The 19,829-nt window shown below is 27.6% G+C and overlaps 1 protein-coding gene across 2 annotated transcripts in view; it reads left to right on the top strand.

Annotated features, from left to right (window-relative positions):
- Positions 1–19,829, top strand: part of LOC123260215 — a 195,097-nt gene that overhangs the window by 100,239 nt on the left and 75,029 nt on the right. For both annotated transcript variants that reach the window (XM_044721231.1, XM_044721232.1), the window contains exon 2: positions 19,555–19,679. In XM_044721231.1, coding sequence (XP_044577166.1) covers positions 19,610–19,679 — 70 coding nt within the window. In that variant the 5' untranslated portion in view covers positions 19,555–19,609. The remainder of the gene's footprint in view (positions 1–19,554; positions 19,680–19,829) is intronic.

Raw genomic sequence — 19,829 nt, 5'->3', positions numbered from 1 at the left:
TTGCACACCTCAAAGCGCAAGTCGAAAAAAAATTTTTTTTTAAGTCAACAACGTTATTTCTTAATTTAAGAATTTTTCTACTCAAATCAACAAGATGAAGTTCTTCAAAATTATTTACGAGATTCAATTTAATTTTTTTTTCTGTGTATAATTTATAAAATTTATAAATTTAAATTAAATTAAGTACACTGATAGAAGGATTTAGTTCTATTTAATAAGATTTAGTAACAGATACTAAACGATTTAGTAACAAACCTTTCATTACCAAATATTTAATAATAGGTACTAAATCATTTATTAGAGCTCATTTAGTTCCACCAAATAAATATTTAGTAGTATTTAACAAATGATTTATTGGTACTCAATAAATCGTTTATTGGTATCAAAAAAATTAATTTTTTAACTAATTTTAGCGTGTAACCTAACTTTTTAACTTAAAATAAATAAAAATGATTAAAATAAATAATTTTAAGTAAAAATATAAGGTATTATAAAGAAAAGAATCTCATTAAATTATATTTTTTCGTTTGAGACATTTATAAAATTTAAAATTAAACAAGTTTTTAACACGTCAATAATAGACAAATTAAAAAATGTAATCTAAACTCCACTGAGAAAAGACATAAATAGAAGATATTTATTGGGAGTATGTGTGTTTTTAAAGGTTTAATAAATCTCCCAAAATCAAGCTGAATAAAATAATCTGAGTTAGTGAATAGGTTATGTATCACATAAACATTGGAATTAAAGCGTAGCCATCTACCGACAATACTTGCCAAAGAAATATTTAGTACCTGTCACTAAATATTATTTGGTGGAACTAAATATTTATTTCCATGTAATAAGGCTTTTTTGTTCATATAAATAAATCATTTATTAAGCTGTAACAAATAATATTGATGGGTACAAAATATTTGTTTCTCCCAAATAAATGAATAAAAATTTTGTTACTAAATCAATTTAGTACTCTGTACTAAATCCTTCTATCAGTGTATAAATTAAAATAAAATTTAATGAAATAAAAAAAAAAAAAAAAAAACAAAATTAAATTAAATTTATAAAAATTAAGAGAATAATGAAATTTTTTTCTCCGGCGTATTTATACAATAAAATTGGTTTTTTCCTTTAAATTTAGTTATTGAACTAAATATGTGCTTTTTAAAGGCAGTAACTTGAATTTACGCCTTTTTTGATGACATAAAGTTTATCATCTAAATAATTGAAAGATGAAAAAAAATCTTGTAACAAGCATATTTTGATTTTAATTTTTATAGTTAAATTTAGTACCATAAAAAAGTTCTTTACGTAAATCTGTGCCTTTTCAAGACTTTATGTACTTTTTTTAGTGACAGTAAATTTCTTATGTCAACTACTTAAAGAAGTTTTGAGTAGTTTGTCAGTTTTCTATGTTTGCTTCTGTAATATTTTCCATTGTATCATTTGTAATTGATTCTGACAGTGCAATAGTATTCTTAAAATTTATTCTGAAAGTACCCAAACCATATTGTGATTATAAATATCGAAGTATCATGACAAAAATGTTCTTTTATTCATAGTTCATAATTCCTGACAGTTACGCAGTGACAGCAGGTTGCTAGTCTAAATTATTGAAGACTTAGACTATTCTTAGGTATCAAAATTGTCACAAAAAGATCTTAATTGTGCTAAATTTCTTTTGGTACTTATTAAATTGAGCAACCAAAAGAAAAAGAGAAGAATTATTTCAAGAGAACAAAAAAAAGTTTATAAATAAATCCAATAATTTATTCAAACACTCTACTGACAGTAGAACCAGCAAAAGATCTTTTGGTATAAATAATTTTGAATATCAATTATTCTTACCTCTTAAAGAAACGTGAGGAGTCTATTCGTGGCCTAAAATAAAAGAAAAAAAAAAGAATCAACGTAGCTCATATTAAATGGCCATTGTCTCTGGCGAAGAAAAATAGAGAACCTGTGATTAATTTATGGAACAATTCATCATGTATGATATAGAGATATCTCGGAAGCACCGACGCGAGACACTGGAACTATAAATCGAGTGACTTCGCGGCGAGACATCTGTCGACAGGTCGCGAGTACAGCAAAGTGAATTTCGATTTGCTACGACCTACCACCCACGCATGTCATATAGATGCAAATGTTCATACACATACACACACTCATGACTTATAACTACACATGTGTGCATTGTAGCATCGAGTGCCTTGTTATCTTTGAATTTCCAGACAATTTAAAAGCGCCACTTGTACAGAGACTCACAATGCAAAAGCCATAAATAAAATTTAATATTTTTTTAAATCTCAATTATTATTTTCATGCATATCGCATGATATGCTGTATCATAGATCCTATAGTGCGTATCACTCGACGCGGCTTGCATACTTGAATGCTATTTATACCTAATCAATCGGCTATTTAATTCTGATCACTTAACAAGTTTGTTCTCTATGTTTACGATATTCAACATCAACAATAACAACAATGTCAATAATTAACACGCGTTTTATCGATTAATACTCCACGGGAATTGCACTTGAAATTTAACCGTTTTCATTGAAATTTTATACTTTAATTATGTGCAAATACATTTTGTACAATTGTGGAAACTTTAAAACAAGTGCATATATTAAATAATTGATAAATATACTAATTTTTTATGTAAAAGTTTTTATTTATTTATTTAATTTGAATGCCAAGACAATGGCCGAATGGCAAAAATACAAAAATATAAGATTATAAAGTACATGTAAAAATATAAACATATCTAAATTGATATTATAACAATTTTTTGATTTCGCTAATAGAAGCAGGAAATTTTAAGGTAGATGTCAGACTAAGTTTAGATTTAAAGCACTGCAATTTTTTAACGATTTGAATCATCGTTAATGAAGCCGGGTATCAAGTTCTCCTTAAGAGCGGTTGATAGTTGATTTTCAAACGAGTTTTGCTCATGAATAAGATAAAATTTTGAAAAAAACGCTTCGCTCTTCAATAGATAATTAAATTATCCATCGAAGATCGGAGCGCTTTTTTGGAAAATTTTCATTTATTTATGCATAAAATCCGTTTTAAGATTCCATAAGTTGTACAAGTATGACAGAGATACTCTCGTTTGTCCAATAGAGGGCGAGAGAGAGAAAAAATGTAAACTCTTCTTAAGCTCAAGGTTATGGAAAAATTGATAGGCTTTTGTCTTGAAAGTGTCTATGCTAATAGGCGTATCGATGAGATCAGGAATGAATGTTCGTAGGTGGCAGTTGAAAAATTTGGAATTTTAAATGTAATATTGTTCTGTTTGACAGCAAATTTTAGATTTTTTTGATTCCTCCCTTTTTTTTTTTTTTTTTACAAATTACAGCTATTCAATTTTAAGAAAAAGGTTTATAATTCGGGCTAAAAATAAGAGAATTTATTGAAATGTTAGCCGCACAAAAATTAATGTAATTAAGGAAGTAGAAGTGAAGAAATTTTTAATAAAGAAAAATATGGTTGTGGGGTGAAAAGACGGAAATAATTACGTAACTTGTTCAAACGATATTTTCGATTAATATTATTAAAAATATTTCGTAGAAAAAGAAAAGAAATTATTTGAATAAAGAGACTTGAATTCTGGACCTTCAGATCAAGAGTCTGATCGGCTGCCTGATTTCAAAACACAGTAACTGACAATTTTAAGATTTAAAAAAATTTTTCTAATTAAAAAAAAATTTGCGCGTTAAATTGATAAAAAATTTGATTTATGAATAGAAAATACTTGAATATAAATATTTTTAAGAAAAAATACTTGAAATTAACGTCTACAAGTTATAAGTGCAGCGATACTAAAAAAAAATCAGTTATAAAAATTTTGCAGTTACTTTGTTTTAAAATTGGGCAGCTGTGATGCTCTCTTTTTTTTTTTTTTTTTTTAAGAAATTTATTTGCTTTGAAGTACAACGTTGATTAGAGAAAATATATACAAGAGAAAAATTATTTTTTTTTTTTTTTTGTTAAATTGTAGAAAAATTTTTTTTGACCTTAGTAATTATTATTTGACCAATTTTGAATAAGTATGAGCGAGGGAGTTGAGGAGTAGTGAATTTTGAGGAGTAGGGATCGATTAGAATTGTTGCGGGGTAAAATGACCTGTAGAAATTCATAAATTTGCCGCAGAGACGAAAAAAATAAGTCAAATAAGTTAATTTTATCAATTTATTATCTTTAAAAATAGGTAAAGCCTCACATCTGAACAATTACCGAATTTTTAGCCTATAAATCAAAAATTTTTATCACGCTCAAGCATCATTAAAAGTAATATTGATTTTTTAATATTTAGTTATCAATATCGTTTTTTCCAATAAAATTTTTTTTTTTTTAATTATTTATAAATATTATTAAGTTGTAACTTGAGTAAATATTTGACATAAAAAAATTTCCAGCGCGCCACTTAATGAAAATTGAATTTGAAAACTAACATTTAAGAACAAAGAATTTTTTCCTCCATTAAAAAAACTCAATTACTCCATTACCAAGTATATTGTTTCGTTATCGAATTAGAGGTGAAATTATCTCTCCGATAATTGAGTTTTAAACTTCGGAAAAATATGCGCCCACTTAAATAAATTGAAGACAACTTTTTTATTTTATTTCATGAAGCTTTTTATAAAAAAAATAATAATATAATGTGACCTCAGAAATATAAATAATCGTTGCCCGCAGTAATTTATCTAGCCGTCAGAAAAAATTTTTTTCCATATCTGACGTTATAATTTTCGGGATAAATTGCATTACCGTATGACTTTAACGATGAAAATAAAATAGGGCGATATAACGAGTGGACATACGACGACAACTATAGGGTACTTTTTGCCACATACACTTTGTGCGAAATTGTGACAAGCGGCAACTTTGGTAATGACATTTATTGTCGCTTCGTTCTAGAGAATCTCCCGACTTTCACGTACTTTTTGCTCAAGGTACTGTACCCACGTTAATCTATTTAACTATTTTTATTTCATGTTCTTTGGTTTTTATTTTTACTTGTCTTCTAATCACTTTCTACAATCTTTAAATCATTTTTTACCCTGCCTCAAAAAAATATATTGGAAATTTTTTTAATTGTGCATGTAAAATTAAAGTGTACGGGAAAATTAACATGAATTTTATTAACCGAAGAATAAAAAAATAAATAAAAAAATCAAATTAATTTTTAATATATCTACCATCAATGTTAGTCTATATATATATAGGAGACTTTCTATAGATATAGATAGTCACTCATCACGATATCTCTGGAACTATAAGACCTAGAGACTTGAAATTTGGCAGGAATATTCCTTTTGCCAAGTAGAGGTCAGCTAAGAACGGATTTCACGAAATTCCACCCACAAGGGGGGTTGCGGGGGTGTTCACGAAAAAAAATTCATATTTTTCAATTATGGCTTTTAATAGTTCAAAACTTGGTCAGAATGTTTCAAATTACATTTAGAAATTTTTTTAAAAACGAATTCTGTGACATTCCACCCCCCTGGCGTGCCCGTGCGTGGGCGTCAAATTAAGAAAAAATTCGTAAATTTCAATCTATAGCTATTAATACTTTGAAACTTGGCCAGAATGCTTTTTGGCGTTTTAGAGCTGTTAAGAATAAATTTCATTAAATTCTACCCCCCCATGTCCGTGAGTCGGCGTAAAATTAAAAGAAATTGTACCTTTTAATCTATAGCAGCTAAAGGATTGAAACTTGGCCAGATAGATTTTTGGAGTTTTGAGCTGTAAAGAATGAATTTTATGAAATGCCACCCTCACAAATCCTTGCGTGGGCGTTAATTAAAAATTATAAAATTCAATTCTAAAGGATAATAAGAAGGCATTAAATATAAAAAAAATTAAAAATTTTTATATAAGGTAAAAGCCCTAATAGATGATCATGTACCATTATATGATCACTCTATGTATTTGTATACCTATATTTGTGAATATAGATATACAAATACACGTATATTGTACGCCACGCGAAGCGGGCGGGTAACGGCTAGTTATATATAAAGTTCCATTAATTTTTTTCCTTCTTCAAATACAGCTAAAAAATATGCGAGTCTACTCATCAAAAGTCTCAAAATTAAAATTCTACATGTTATTCTTTGTCTTTATAATTCACGTTCTCCAATGCGTCTATTCTTTTGTGGATTATCGAACTCTAAATTTTTTTTTTTTTATTGTGAATACGTACAAAAGTCTCTCTATCTACAAAACAAACAAAATTTCCTCTATTTTAAATTTAAGTTGGCATAAATTTTTGCAATTCTAGGTTCTAGTATTTTCCCGGGTTTATTTTATTTATTTATTAGTAAAGATTTTACTCGCCCGCACCGCTGGGGGGTTTATAGAATTGCATTTTCAGATCTAGACTTGAAATTTAATTAGAGTATTGTTTTGACTTGCACAGATTCCCAATTCTATCGAATTGATATGCACCTTTTATCCATGTAATTATTCTAGCTAATATTCATTGTAACTTTCAATGTGCAATCATTATAACGTTCCCGTGTCTTTCTTACAAAAATGAATAATAATTGATACAAAAAAAAAAATTTGTAATGAGCATTGAAAGTTTCAGTTAAAGAAATTGCAGGTTTCATAAGTGAAGAAATCTGCTTAGTATATAAACATAACCAATAGAATTAAAAAATTTATTTTAAACAAATGACAATCGAATAGAATAAATTTAGTTACAATAAAAATTTATTATTTCTAAGTCAAAAAAATATAGGTTCCGGATAAGGGGGCGTCCATTAATTACGTGAGGTGTTCTAGGGGGGGAGTGGATCATGCTAAATCTTACCAAATCTCACTTAGGGGGAAGCGGGGATCTTAACAAATATCACGTATATTTTTCTCTAGCAGAAAACAGTGTAAAATTGCGTGAAAAAGTATATCTATAATAAAATATGGCCAAATTTGACACAATAGTGTTTGTCGTATTCGTCTGAACCCTGCAGAGCAGCAAAGTAGCGTTCGATTGGTTAATTTGATTATTGATCGATAGGATTCACTAATTTTTTAGGTATAGATTTCTTTAGAAATCTATCGGTGGTAGCCGGTCTCATGTCGTAATTTTAATACAATTTTGTCATAATATGTTTAATTATCTTCAATTTAAACTATTGTTCGTCGACTTTTTATAGTTTTTTCAATTTATTTCGTAGTTGAGAAAATTCAAAAAAAATCAATAATAAATTAAATTTTAGCTTTTATCATCAAATGACTTTTATATGTAAAAAATCCTATTTTTTAGGTAGATGTCTTTAAATATCTATTTGCTGTAGTCAGTCTCATATCGTTATTTGCAAAAATATAATAAAAAATAAATTTTAGGATATTACGGCTTTTTAATAACGTGTTTTTTTCAATATTCAAACAAGAAATCTACCTATCCATGTCGGGTGTAGCCGAATGGCACTTTTTTTCTCAATAATCCAACCCGTTTACAGCCAAAACATAAATTTTGAATAATCTCGCATGAGATTAGGGGAGGGGGGAGGGAATTGAGGAAAATCTTACGAAATCTCATCAAGGAGGGAGGGGGGGTTAAAAAATTCTCAAAAATGCCTCACGTAATTTATGGACGCCCCCTAATACAAAGATTCGATATAAATTTTTACAAGTTATAACATCGTAGAATGGTATAGATTTAAGATTTAAAATTAATTTAAGATTTAAGTAATACAATTTTAAACTTAATTATTAATTTTACAATTTTTACAAGTCAGTAGAGAATAAATAATCATACGTTTTCTTTTTAAATATTTCCAAAGTCGTCGCACCTACTATATCAGCTGGTAACTTTTGCCATAGACGTATTGCCGAAGCTAAAAATAAATGCTCAAGATATAAAGTAGAAAAGCTAGGAATCAAATAATTTACATTGTTGTTTTTACTCGCTAATCTTTTTGACCACCTAGCATCGTCTTCTATAAATAATTCCCTTAAAATAAATAGGTTTTCCAGTATCCAACAACTTATAGAAGTATGTAGCCAGAAAATATATTCTCCTATAGATTTGACCGATCATTTCAATTTGAATCTATAAAGGGTTATATGTTCATTTAGTTTGATATAAAAAATAAACCTTATTGCATAATTTACTGCACGCTGCAATTTTAAATCATTATCGGCATTTAAATGAATTAGCACAACCGAACAATAATCAATCAAGGGAAGAATAGTAGCCGAAAGCAATAATTTTCTAATATCTAAAGTGAAAATATTTTTTCTCACTTTTAAGCGATATAGCGCAAGGGTTTATTAATTTTGAATTTTTTTTTCCCATGAATCGAATAACACCAGTAAAACGAGTCGCCGTCAGGTAGAAAAAATTTTTTAACAATTAATATCAAAAGATGAAACTGTTTTTGGATGAAAAATAAAAAACTGAAGAATCAATTAAACAAGTGACGTAAAAAAATCCGAACTGGTGTGTAATCGATCTCTACAAGCGTTGGCTGTCAGAATAACAAAAAATTCCTCAATGAAATTAAGGTAGTTCTTTCCCAACCTATAGTTTATGCTACTGCTGTCTGTCACTCGCTAGTGTCGCCTCTCTTACGGGCTATTGCTCACTTACTTCCACGCATGACTTTATTTGTTTACTTTACTAGTTTATCAATGATTTCTAAAAAACTATGTGGTAGGGAATTCTAGAATTTTGTAGGGTAATTATAAATGTATTAATCTAAGTAATATTAGTTTTTCGTGAAATTTTTAAAATTTCTTCAATACAAAAATAATAAAACTTCGCGGTTTTCTCTCTTTTTTCCCATACCGTCTGTGTAAAAATGTCATTTTCAAAATTGGCATGATGACCGAGCGGACTAAGTCATTATCCCGTTAGTTCGTTCGTGCATCATGTCGTGAGGCGAGGGTTCGAGCCCCGACGGTTGTTCGAATAGTTCCAACACCAACCGTCGGAGATCGCTCCGGTAGCCGACTGTACTGGCATGGCTTTTCTCTGTGGTTTCCCCATCGCCACTATTCCAACAACCGATAGAAAGGGGTGAGGAATAGGGTAAATACAGTACAGAAAGCACAAGTTGGTCCACAGCCGCATTGAGAATAGAATTATGTGCGAAATGATATGTTGATTATAAAAAGCGGAGAACATGTTGATAATAAAAAGTGGAGAACATGTTGATTATAAAAAGAGCGGAGAACATGTTGACAATAAAAGAGTTGAAAGATTGTGTTGATAATATAGAGCGGAGCATATGTTGATAATAAAGAGTTGAAAAAGACTATATGCGCAGAAGCTGAGACAATTAGCCTTGTAAAAACCAGAAAACGGTATACAAGTAAAACTCATAATAATAATGTCATTTTCAATTGCAATTATCTTCGGTTAGACGTGGTAAATTGTCTCTAAATTTCAACAGCGTGTGTATTATGTATTTAAATACTTCTATACGGAGTTTGGGAGATTTCTTGAATTTTTGCTTTTTGACAATAAGACATAACCAATGTCTTTACCAAATAAATCAACTGAAAAAGTTACCAGATTTCATTTCCCATAACATTATTTTGTTCCTTTTCCTTACTATGTTTCTTCCCTATCATTATACATATATATAAAGCTATCTATTTCGCTACCTGTAGATTCGGAAGCTTACTTAAGTCTTCACTCAGGATTCTATTCTACTCTCTCGGGATTTGAAACCCGGTAGAATTTAACTTCACTCCTACAATACTTGATTTTTATGTACTTATTCTCCGTCAACAAAAATTCTACTCGCTATTACCACTATTTTATAATGCTAATTTATTTTCCGTTATTTTATAACCAAAAAAGAATTTTTATTAAAACTTTACATATTTTAATTCACTTTATTTCACGGATCCTATATGCAACCTTTTTTCGAAGCAAACGACTTGCTGTAATAACACTAGAGAGCATCTTTCAGTGTTTTATACTTTTATACCAGCTTGTTACAAGTTCTTTCAGCGATACAAGAAGATGCCACATTGCATAGTCGCAGTCGCTTTTACTTTTAACTTTTTCTTTGTCTTCTGCCTTATTTTTTGTTGTTTTTTTTAATTTTTTTCAACATCTCTCTCTCTCTCTCTCTTCTCTTAGCGGTTATATGTACAATAAAACACATAAACTTCTCACCATATATATATAGTAACAAATAAAACTAACCGACAAAAGCCAACGGTATAACTTTTCAGAATTCTTGTCTAGTTTGTCCAACGAAAAACGTTGTTCGCACCTACCAGCGTTTAAAAAGTTTGACATTCTTGCTTTTCTTCAACTTTTACTGGATATATATATCCGTAGTGTCATATTGTAGCGTCAGCGTAGACTTAGATGTAAATGTAGATGTAAAATAGTGAAAAAAGTTTTTTACCCTGTTACTATACTATATACTTCTACTTTGCATCCCTGGAAAGTAACTAAAGCGCTATGTATAAATTACTGTTATAACGAGATTAAATTTTCATTCTTAAAACTTAAATATATTACTGCTGTATAAAAATAAAAACATAAATATTATGTTTACGTTCACAGTGAAAAATTATCGATATGAGGTTGTAATTTTTAATTTTTTTTTTTATTTATTTAATCGCGTTTTTTTTAGCATGGATAAGCCAAGTTGATGTTTGACGTAAATTAAATCCAATTGTGATATTTATAACGGAATTTCATTTTATGAAGGATGGTTTATTTGTTTATTGTATACTTATAAAGCTTTTTATCGCATTTATGTTATTTAAATTTTATTTTTCATCATAAATATGTTTATAAATATTAATTTAATGTATCTGATAAAATATTTTTATTTGGAATAATATCATTTTTTTTTAATTGAAAATTTTTTGATGGAATTTCATCAGATGTAAAGTTGAAAAATATATTAAAAATAATTTTACATTTAAATTATAAATTTTGAAAAAAAAAAAATGACATTGAAGTTAGCAGACGTCTAAAAATTTTTGATTTTATTTATTAATTAAATTACAACTAAAAAAATATTTCTAAAAAATTGCACTTATAGTTTTACAAGTTTTTTACATGTGAAATTTATTTTTCAATTGTTTAATTGAAATTTTTTCAATAAAAAATTAAAAAATGTCGACTAATTTTATTTTCATAAAAAAAATTAGTTTAGTAATAAGATGAGCTTTAATTTACATTTTTTTACTTTTTATTTGTCAATTATTTTTGAGCCATCAATAATAATTCAAAATTGACTGCAAAATTTAAGAAATTCACATCAGAAATTTCATTTAGTCAAAAATTTTTAAAGTTTCAAAAAAAATCTAAATTCAAAAATTAAAAAAATTTCATAAAAAAAATAAAATTCACCCCAAATAATTATTTAAAAATAAATCCAAGATTCCCATTAGTAAAAATCAGCAAGTACGAATCTCCCCTAAATAACAATGAATTAAAATCCAGATTCAAAGTCTCAATCTGATCAATTACCGTCTTGGCAATTAAAACTTTAGACAAATCCCAGGATAGTTCGGTTGAGACAAACCACAAACGAGTGATGGTTAATATATTAGGCGCAGACGAGAATGTAGGTTTTATAATTCCGAGTTTAAACTACAAAGTCGATCAAGCGGAATGCTAACACTCTTGATGGATCTTTAACGCGAATGCTTGGAGTTTGCTCTCGTGTAAAAGTTTGCTGCTGATTCTTCATCATGACGAATAAATTATGGCTATGCTCGAGAGGGTACTGGTGATGCCGAGTACATAATGCCATTGTTATATGTTATATGTTAGCTCTTATATGTATATTTGTATAGCTGTAGATGTAGACTATTTTATTGGTATTAGATATTCCAGTGCCCGTAACTTTGTCCTTAAACTCGACTGGGAGTTTTACCAAGCAGCAGGTTGATTATGCGGAGCCTTGTCAGGCTCATCGATCATTTCATTAGCAAACTTTTCCGTTAGGTAAAGACACGGACTCTGCTCTCTACTGTTTAATCGGCTAAAAGTACACTCCATATAATGCTAATTATTTAAAACTTTTTTTTCAACACTTGGTTTATCTTATTAATTAGACGGTTCAAATTGGTGTAATCAAATGATTAAGTTGAAGTAGCTAGAGCAAAATATCGACTTTTGTTTTTTCAGTATTAATTGTTATCATTATCATTATCAAGTTAGTAATTTTGATGAATTCCATAAATTAACTTGATCGTATCTTAATTTTTAGTAGATTTTATAAAAATCTAACTATTGCAGCCGTCCTCATGGCGCAACTTTTGAAAAATTTAGCCATTTTCTGACTTAGTTTGTCGAGCTGAGTCAGAAAATATATATAGAGTTCAAAAGTTTATATATGTATGTATTTATATATATATATATATATATATATATATATATATATATATATATATATATATATATATATATATACATATATATATTTATACGATATAACGCGGCTTGTCAGCACGATAGCGTTTTCAATTTATGACCGATTCTTCTCAAACTCAGCATGCTTTATCTATCGATCAAGACCAAGGTTAAGTTCGAAGATGAGCTTAATCAGGCGAGTAATTTGGAAATGACAGGATTTTGAAATTTTGAAAATCGTAAAAATTGATGTTTTTATTACTTCAACTTGGTATAATTACTGAACTAGACAAAATATTGAAATTCGGTAAAATGCATCGTAAAGCTCTTTTAATAAGCTTCAATTTTCACTGTTTAAAAGTGGTAGTAGCCTCAATATTACTCGTTTTAGAGTTCGTTTAATGAAACAGTTTTACTGTTGCAGCCGTTTTAGAATTATTGTCTACATCATAGCTTAATCATGATGTAAATTCAATAATTACGATATTGATCAGTCTTTTGTGTAATGTTTTCGGATAGGTTGTCAGTAAATATGTCACAAATTAGTTCTAACCATTGTTTTCTTCAACTAAAATTTTATCCGGTTGCAAAATTCTGATTAACTTGAAAACTGTTGTTTCTCAGCAGTTACTTAAAATTTGGACATTTATAATTCAAATCTTATAATCTGTGCAATTCTTTGGTAAATATTTGAGAAACTTTTTCTTCACAAGATAATTTTTTTTCCAAAATTTGTTGTAAATAGTTTTAAATTTATTATTGAATTTTGTTTTTAATTCATGAATTAAGTTATACATTATCAGTGTTATTATATTATTTTATTAAAAATCAATTTTTTTTATTTGAAAAATCTACTTCCATTTCGGCTGCCGAATGGCCTTTTTTAGTTTCACGGTCATGTATTTTTTTTTTTTTGATTTTTTATTTATAAAAAATCAAAATATCAATATTATTCAATTTTTTTTTCCAAAGTATTTTATTTTGCGGCAAATTTATAATAATCGTCATGAAAGTTTGTAAAAATTAATTAGTTTTTGAAGCTTTTAATCTCAACAAAAATTTTATTTCGAATAAAACTATACGTAATTTTTACATAGCTATTTTTTTTTTAGGTAGATTTCATTAAAATCCATCTACCCCCATGAAAAAAAAATATAAAAAATATATATGTCGAAATACATAAGAAATATATTTTAAATATATTAAAGTTCTATAAAAAATATATAAATATACATAAATTCTGCATAGTAAATATATTTTTAATAACTAACTTTTGGCGGATTTTCATAAATATTTTATATATATTCAAAATATATTTTTTTTATATTTTTAGCTATGTATTTTTTATGTATTTTAAGATATATTTTGAATATATCTAAAATATATTTAAAATATATAAAATATTTATGAAAATCGGCCAAAAGTTAGTTATTAAAAATATATTTACTATACATATTTTTTATAGATTTTTAATATATTTAAAATATATAAAATATATATGAAAATCGACCAAAAGTTGGTTATAAAAAATATATTTACTACACATATTTTTTATATATTTTATAGATTTTTAATGTATTTAAAATATATTTTTTATATTTTTCGACATATATGTTTTTAATATTTTTTTTTTCATGGGGGTATTGCATTGGTCCTCATGTTACACATATTCTTTGGGTAATTACCTTGAACGAGTTTGAAGATGAGCAAAATTGATCAATTAGTTTAGTAATGGTGGCCATTTAAAGTTTTTAAAATAGTGAAAATCACGTTTTTGGTCACTTCATTGATGTATAACTTTTTATTGAACAGAGATAGTTAATCTTTGAAAATTTTTCTGATAGCTCATTAAATTACCTTTAATTTGACGTATATAACATTGACATTTTGACCATTTCTAGTTATTTTATCAAAGTTAAGAGTGCAATTGAACCATTTTCAGGCAATGTGTATAGTACAACCGACTTATAAATATTATTCTATCGAGAATTCTCAACAGATCCTAATGAAATTTAGTATACAGATTCCTTGGACAATTAGCTTGCATGAGCCCTAAAATGAGCAAAATTTGTCAATATGTTTAGAAATGATAGTCTTCGAAACTATCGAAACCTACCTTCCATTTCGGGTTTGGCCGAATGGCGTTTTTTAATTTTTACTTACAATTTTTTTATACAAATAAAAAAATATACTCAGGTAAATTCTATACAATACTAATTACATTAACAAAATCTCAATTTTCAATTTCACAATATCAAATTTCAAATTTTTTTGACGCACACATTTCCGACAGCAGCTGTAAAGTAGATAAATAAATGAATAAATAAATAATAAAATTAAAAATCCAACAGCTTATACGTTTAATAATAATTAAACTCCGTACTTTTTAATTAAATTTGTTTCACTAGTACGAATGAAATTTCTCCATAACGATAATTAAAAAGTATTATCATAAAATGAACAATTTGTATGAGTTTGTTAATTATGAGATCAAAAAGTTGAATAAAATAGACAACTATCCCAGTGAAATAAAATAATTGCATATATATGAAGTGACAGTGTGCGGTTAGATTTTAAAACGGTCGAACGAATATGACGTACTGGATGTTGGAATTCGAAAATTATCCATGACATAGTACGAAATCCTTTCCACTCTCTCACCCCGGTGTAATTTTGGTTTTTCTTTTATTTTTATGAAGCAGGGTCACCAGAAAAATCTGACGCTGCGATTTTTTACACTACTATTTTATTCCATAAAAAGTGACGTAGATCAACGGACGTGTTGGAGTTTTCACCTCGCCTACCAGCGGACGACAGCATAAAGCGCTATTTTAAAATCTGTTGCAGACTTTAATTCACGGTGAAATTTGTCAACGATTTCAATTGTTATTTAAAATCATTTTCCCTTTTTTCCCTTCATCGGAGCTTTCATTTTTGTTAGTCTATATTTATACACAAAAAAAATGGTTTCTGCCTTGAAAATTTTTCCTTTATTTATTTGATTAATTATTTAATTCACAAGTTTTAATTAATTGACGATCTTCTTTAATTAATAAATCATTTAAAATTTAAAAGAAGATTTTTAGTAATTTGTAAATTTATTTATTATTGAGTAGCGCTTATTTTTTATACACTGATAGAAGAAGGATTTATTAATTATTAATAATTTAATTTATTTGAAGACAATTATTAAATTTATTGAATTTTATGAATATTTTTTAGCATTCAATAAATATTTATTTGGTATATATTTTGTAAAATACTAAATTCTTTCACAGCTCATAATTATCTTTTATATTTTTAAATATTAAAAAAGTTAATTTATTTAGTTAATTGAATTATTATCATGTATTCTAGCTATAGGGTTATAAAAAGTCCCAAAAGAAAATTGCTATTTTTGCTTTTTATTTTAAATAAATATTTGTTAACAATTAATAAATTGTACTTAATAAATTAATTATTAACTGTTAACAAATATTTATTAAAATTTAATAAATCATATTTAATAAATAATTTATTAACTGATAATAAATATTTATTAAATCCTATGATGTTAAAAAATTATTTATTAACAGTTAATAAAGCTTATTAAATATAAACAAATCCTTTTATCAGTGTAGAAACTGACAATTTTTTGAGTTATTTTGCTTGAGAGTAAATAAAAAATATTTTGCGTTGAGAAACTGAATTTAATTGAACAAGATATTATTTTAGTATGCAATAAAAAATATTGATTGAGAAATAATTTTACTTTATTTAATTATTGGAAAATTTTTAATCAAAGTTTTCATAATTAATATCAAATATGCTTCAATCAAGATTTTGGTCGTCTTTCTATAAATCTTTTCAAGTCACCAATATTATATTTGAGTTAAGATATCTTTTTTTCAGTCCATAAATATATTTTTTCTTTGATCACGGTGCCCGCATTAGTGAAATTAAAAAAAAAGTAAACTAAGAAACGAAATGTTCGGATGTTTTTTAATTCCATAAAATAACCGAGTAATTGGAAGAAATAAATTTATCATTCACAAAGGTCCCGAAGATAAAAGACCAAAAAACACGGAGTAAAGGTCGTCGTCAAAGGATTAAGTTCTCACTTGTATGCTGGAGTTAGAGTTTTGTAGCATGTGCTTGCTACTCTTACTACTATTCTTTATTCTTTTAGTTTTTTCTCGGCACCGTTTTTAGCCCGATCTTTGTACATATGTATTACTCCAGAGTGCTGATGCACCCGAGTAACCCCTTTTGCGTTTCTTTCATTTTCTCTTCTCGTGATTTCGCCGCGTCGTTATATTCTGAGCGATTGGAAAACTTTGCCAAGGACTCCCTCTGAAAAAACTATTAACTGCACACCTTTTTTCCTTAGAATATATATTCTCTCCTGACACTGGAACTGCGACATAATGGCCCAAAATATAATCCGTTTTACCTGACCGTGAAGCCGTTTATTCTGAAGAATATTGAATAATAAAAAATTCATGTTTCAATTCCTTCAATGTAAAATATATAACTGTCCGTGAATGTTACTCGATGAAATAAATAAAAATTTGCCGAATTTCATCCTTCGCTTGGTTATGGACTAACAAATTTTTAAGTTATTGATTATTTATCATGCTTAAGTTAACCTATATTTTTTAAATTACAATTTTAATATTTTTAGAATTTTTTTTATAAATAAATTGAAAAAAAAATTTGATAGCTAAGAATTTCATAAGATTATTTGTTAAGTAAAGCCAAAAAATAATTAACTCTGCAAATTTTGATAATATAATTTCAATTATTCTTTAATATTTTAATATTTATTTTTTGAGTGTTTATAAAAAAAAGTATGACCCAAGAGAACACATGTTATAAAAATAAAAGCTTACTAAACCCAATTAATTATTTATTAAATATAAAAAATTAAGGTACCGGAGGGTAATAAGGCTTAGCTAAGGGAGATTTTGAAAAAAATCGAAAATATTGCATTTAATTATTGAAATGTATCACTAATTTTTATATTAATATATTAGCCATAAAATATAATGGAGTAATGGTAATTTTCACCAAAAACAAACACAAAATTATATTTTTTCAAAAACGTTGCAAATAGGTCTTATTTTACTACGGTAGGGTAATAAGGCCTGTGGATTAAACATACTGGAATTTATACATACTTAAATCACTTAAATTTAGCAACAATACTTCGGCTGCCCAATTTTAAAACACAGTAACTGCAAAATTTTTATACCTAATTTTTTTTTAATATTGCTGCATTTTTTATAACTTTTAGACCTTAATTTCAAGTATTTTTTCTTAAAAATATTTATATTCAAGTATTTTCTATTGATAAATCAAATTTTTCAACAATTTGGCATTCAAACTTTTTTTTTAATAAGAAAAATTAAAAAAAATTTTTAAATGTTAGTTACTGTGTTTTGAAATTGGGCAGCCGACTTTTTAAGATGTTGATAAAAATTATAACAATGATTTTAAATTATTAAATATAAAATTATAAGAAATGTTTACCATTAACTCAAACTGTTTTTCTTCTGCACTACTTTAGCATATGACGGATGATGAAATATAGAAGGATTATACCCTAGAATATAAAATTATTGATTCTGTTATAATAATTTAGTTTAAAAATTATTGAAAAAAAAAATTTTTTAAAAATTAGGAAAACGGTTGACCCTAAAGGCCATCCCTGCAACTTTCCGCTGATTCCGTTAATACCTGGCCACTTTTTAGAGCTCTTCGAGCTCAAAAGTACAATCTGTGTGTTGTTTTAAGCTCTCCGAGCTCAAAAAGATACCTTTTCTATGCTTTTGAGCTCTTTGAGCTCAAAAGTCTGATAGAAGTTTCATAGAACACTATTTTTTGAATGTTCATACCGCAATAACTTTTGAATGAATGAACCGATTTTGACCGGATTGGCGGCGATCGATGTGGTTTTTCAAGGTTGAGAGCTGATTAGTTTTTGGAATCGATCGGTTGAGCCGTTTAAAAGTTATCCCAAAAAAACCACTTCAGAAAAAATTTTTTTTCCTACTTTTTTTTAGATTTCTCCAAATTTCTCAAAATCTATCGATCCGAATCGGTTCAAATTAACAGAAAATCTAAGTTTGGCGAAGCCCTTTCGAATGGCACCAACCGCGATGAAATCGGTTCAACCGTTCAAAAGTTATAAGAGGTTTACATACTTACACACACACACACACACACACATACATACAGACATAGTGACACCCTCGCGGGAATAGTCAGGAAAGCTTCCTAGGACCTCAAAACGTCGAGATCTGATGAAAACTCGATTTTCGAAAAACGGGGTAAAACCAATAACTTCCCGATTTTTGAAAATTTTCAATTTTCTTAGCGGGAAGTTAAAAAATATTAACCTACAACAAGGAAGAAAATTTTCTACAATCCATCATTATCATTCTTCATTATTTATTTTATTTGTTATATTTTTCTATCTTGTCCAAATAAATGATTCTTAACTCTTAATGAAGATTATTAAGTTTTACAGTTGAGAACAGTTAAATAAAATTTTCAAGAAAAAAAATCTTTAACGTTATAATTAATTGTCAAATTTATAGTTTTGCATATATCTTTCAAATTTCAATTAAATCCTTTTGACTTCAGGTAAATAGATACGCAGATCATGATCCTATTTGAGAAGATGTGTAAATTTATCTAGTGTATGATGTAATGTAATATTTATTTAGCGGATAACAATAGCAGCATTATCTAGAAAGTAGTTCAATTTAACGGAAATGAGGTATATGCGATGATGATGATAGTTAAAGCGATAGGGATGAGGGTGCTGTGAGGATAAACGAGTAAGAAATACAAAAGCGATACTATACCATAAAGTGGTTTTCTCATACCGGTACAAAAGTTTCTCGCTTAACTACTGGTCTACTTTGTCTCTGGATCCTTTTGTATGCACTGAGTAAAACATTGTCCATAATCTCCCATGCAGCCCTGCTATTAATTAATATCATATTGTAAATTTCATCCACGTATAAAGAAAGGATATTTATCTCGCTCTGTTTTATGTTTACTCGGATTATACACCTTTATATCTATATTCATTACGACGACTATTCTCTTATTATTATTATAATCATAATAATAATTATTGTTGCTGTTGTTTCTATATTTATAGACAAATATATATGAGTGTTATTAATACTCGTCGTTTCTTATTCTGTTTGCAGGACGCAGTGATTAAGATGGCGGTAGGGTGAATAAGACTGAATTTAACTCGAGGAGATGCGGCTGCTGCACAAAACAATTGGTCTCTTCATTGCCATCCTCGGTGTCATGGTGATAGAATCATCAGGTAATTAAAAAGATGAAGAAAAATTCATTAATTAAATTTAACTTGAGTTTATTTGAAATTTGAATTAAAAAAATGCAGAATTTAAATATTCGGTTGTTATAAAAAATTATTATAATTAATTTCACAATTTTCATAGATGAAAGAGGTCAA

This window comes from Cotesia glomerata, linkage group LG2 (assembly GCF_020080835.1).
Source record: "Cotesia glomerata isolate CgM1 linkage group LG2, MPM_Cglom_v2.3, whole genome shotgun sequence".
Lineage (NCBI taxonomy): Eukaryota > Metazoa > Arthropoda > Insecta > Hymenoptera > Braconidae > Cotesia > Cotesia glomerata.
The sequence above is the reverse complement of the archived record's forward strand: the minus strand, read 5'-3'. Positions and strand labels throughout refer to the sequence as shown.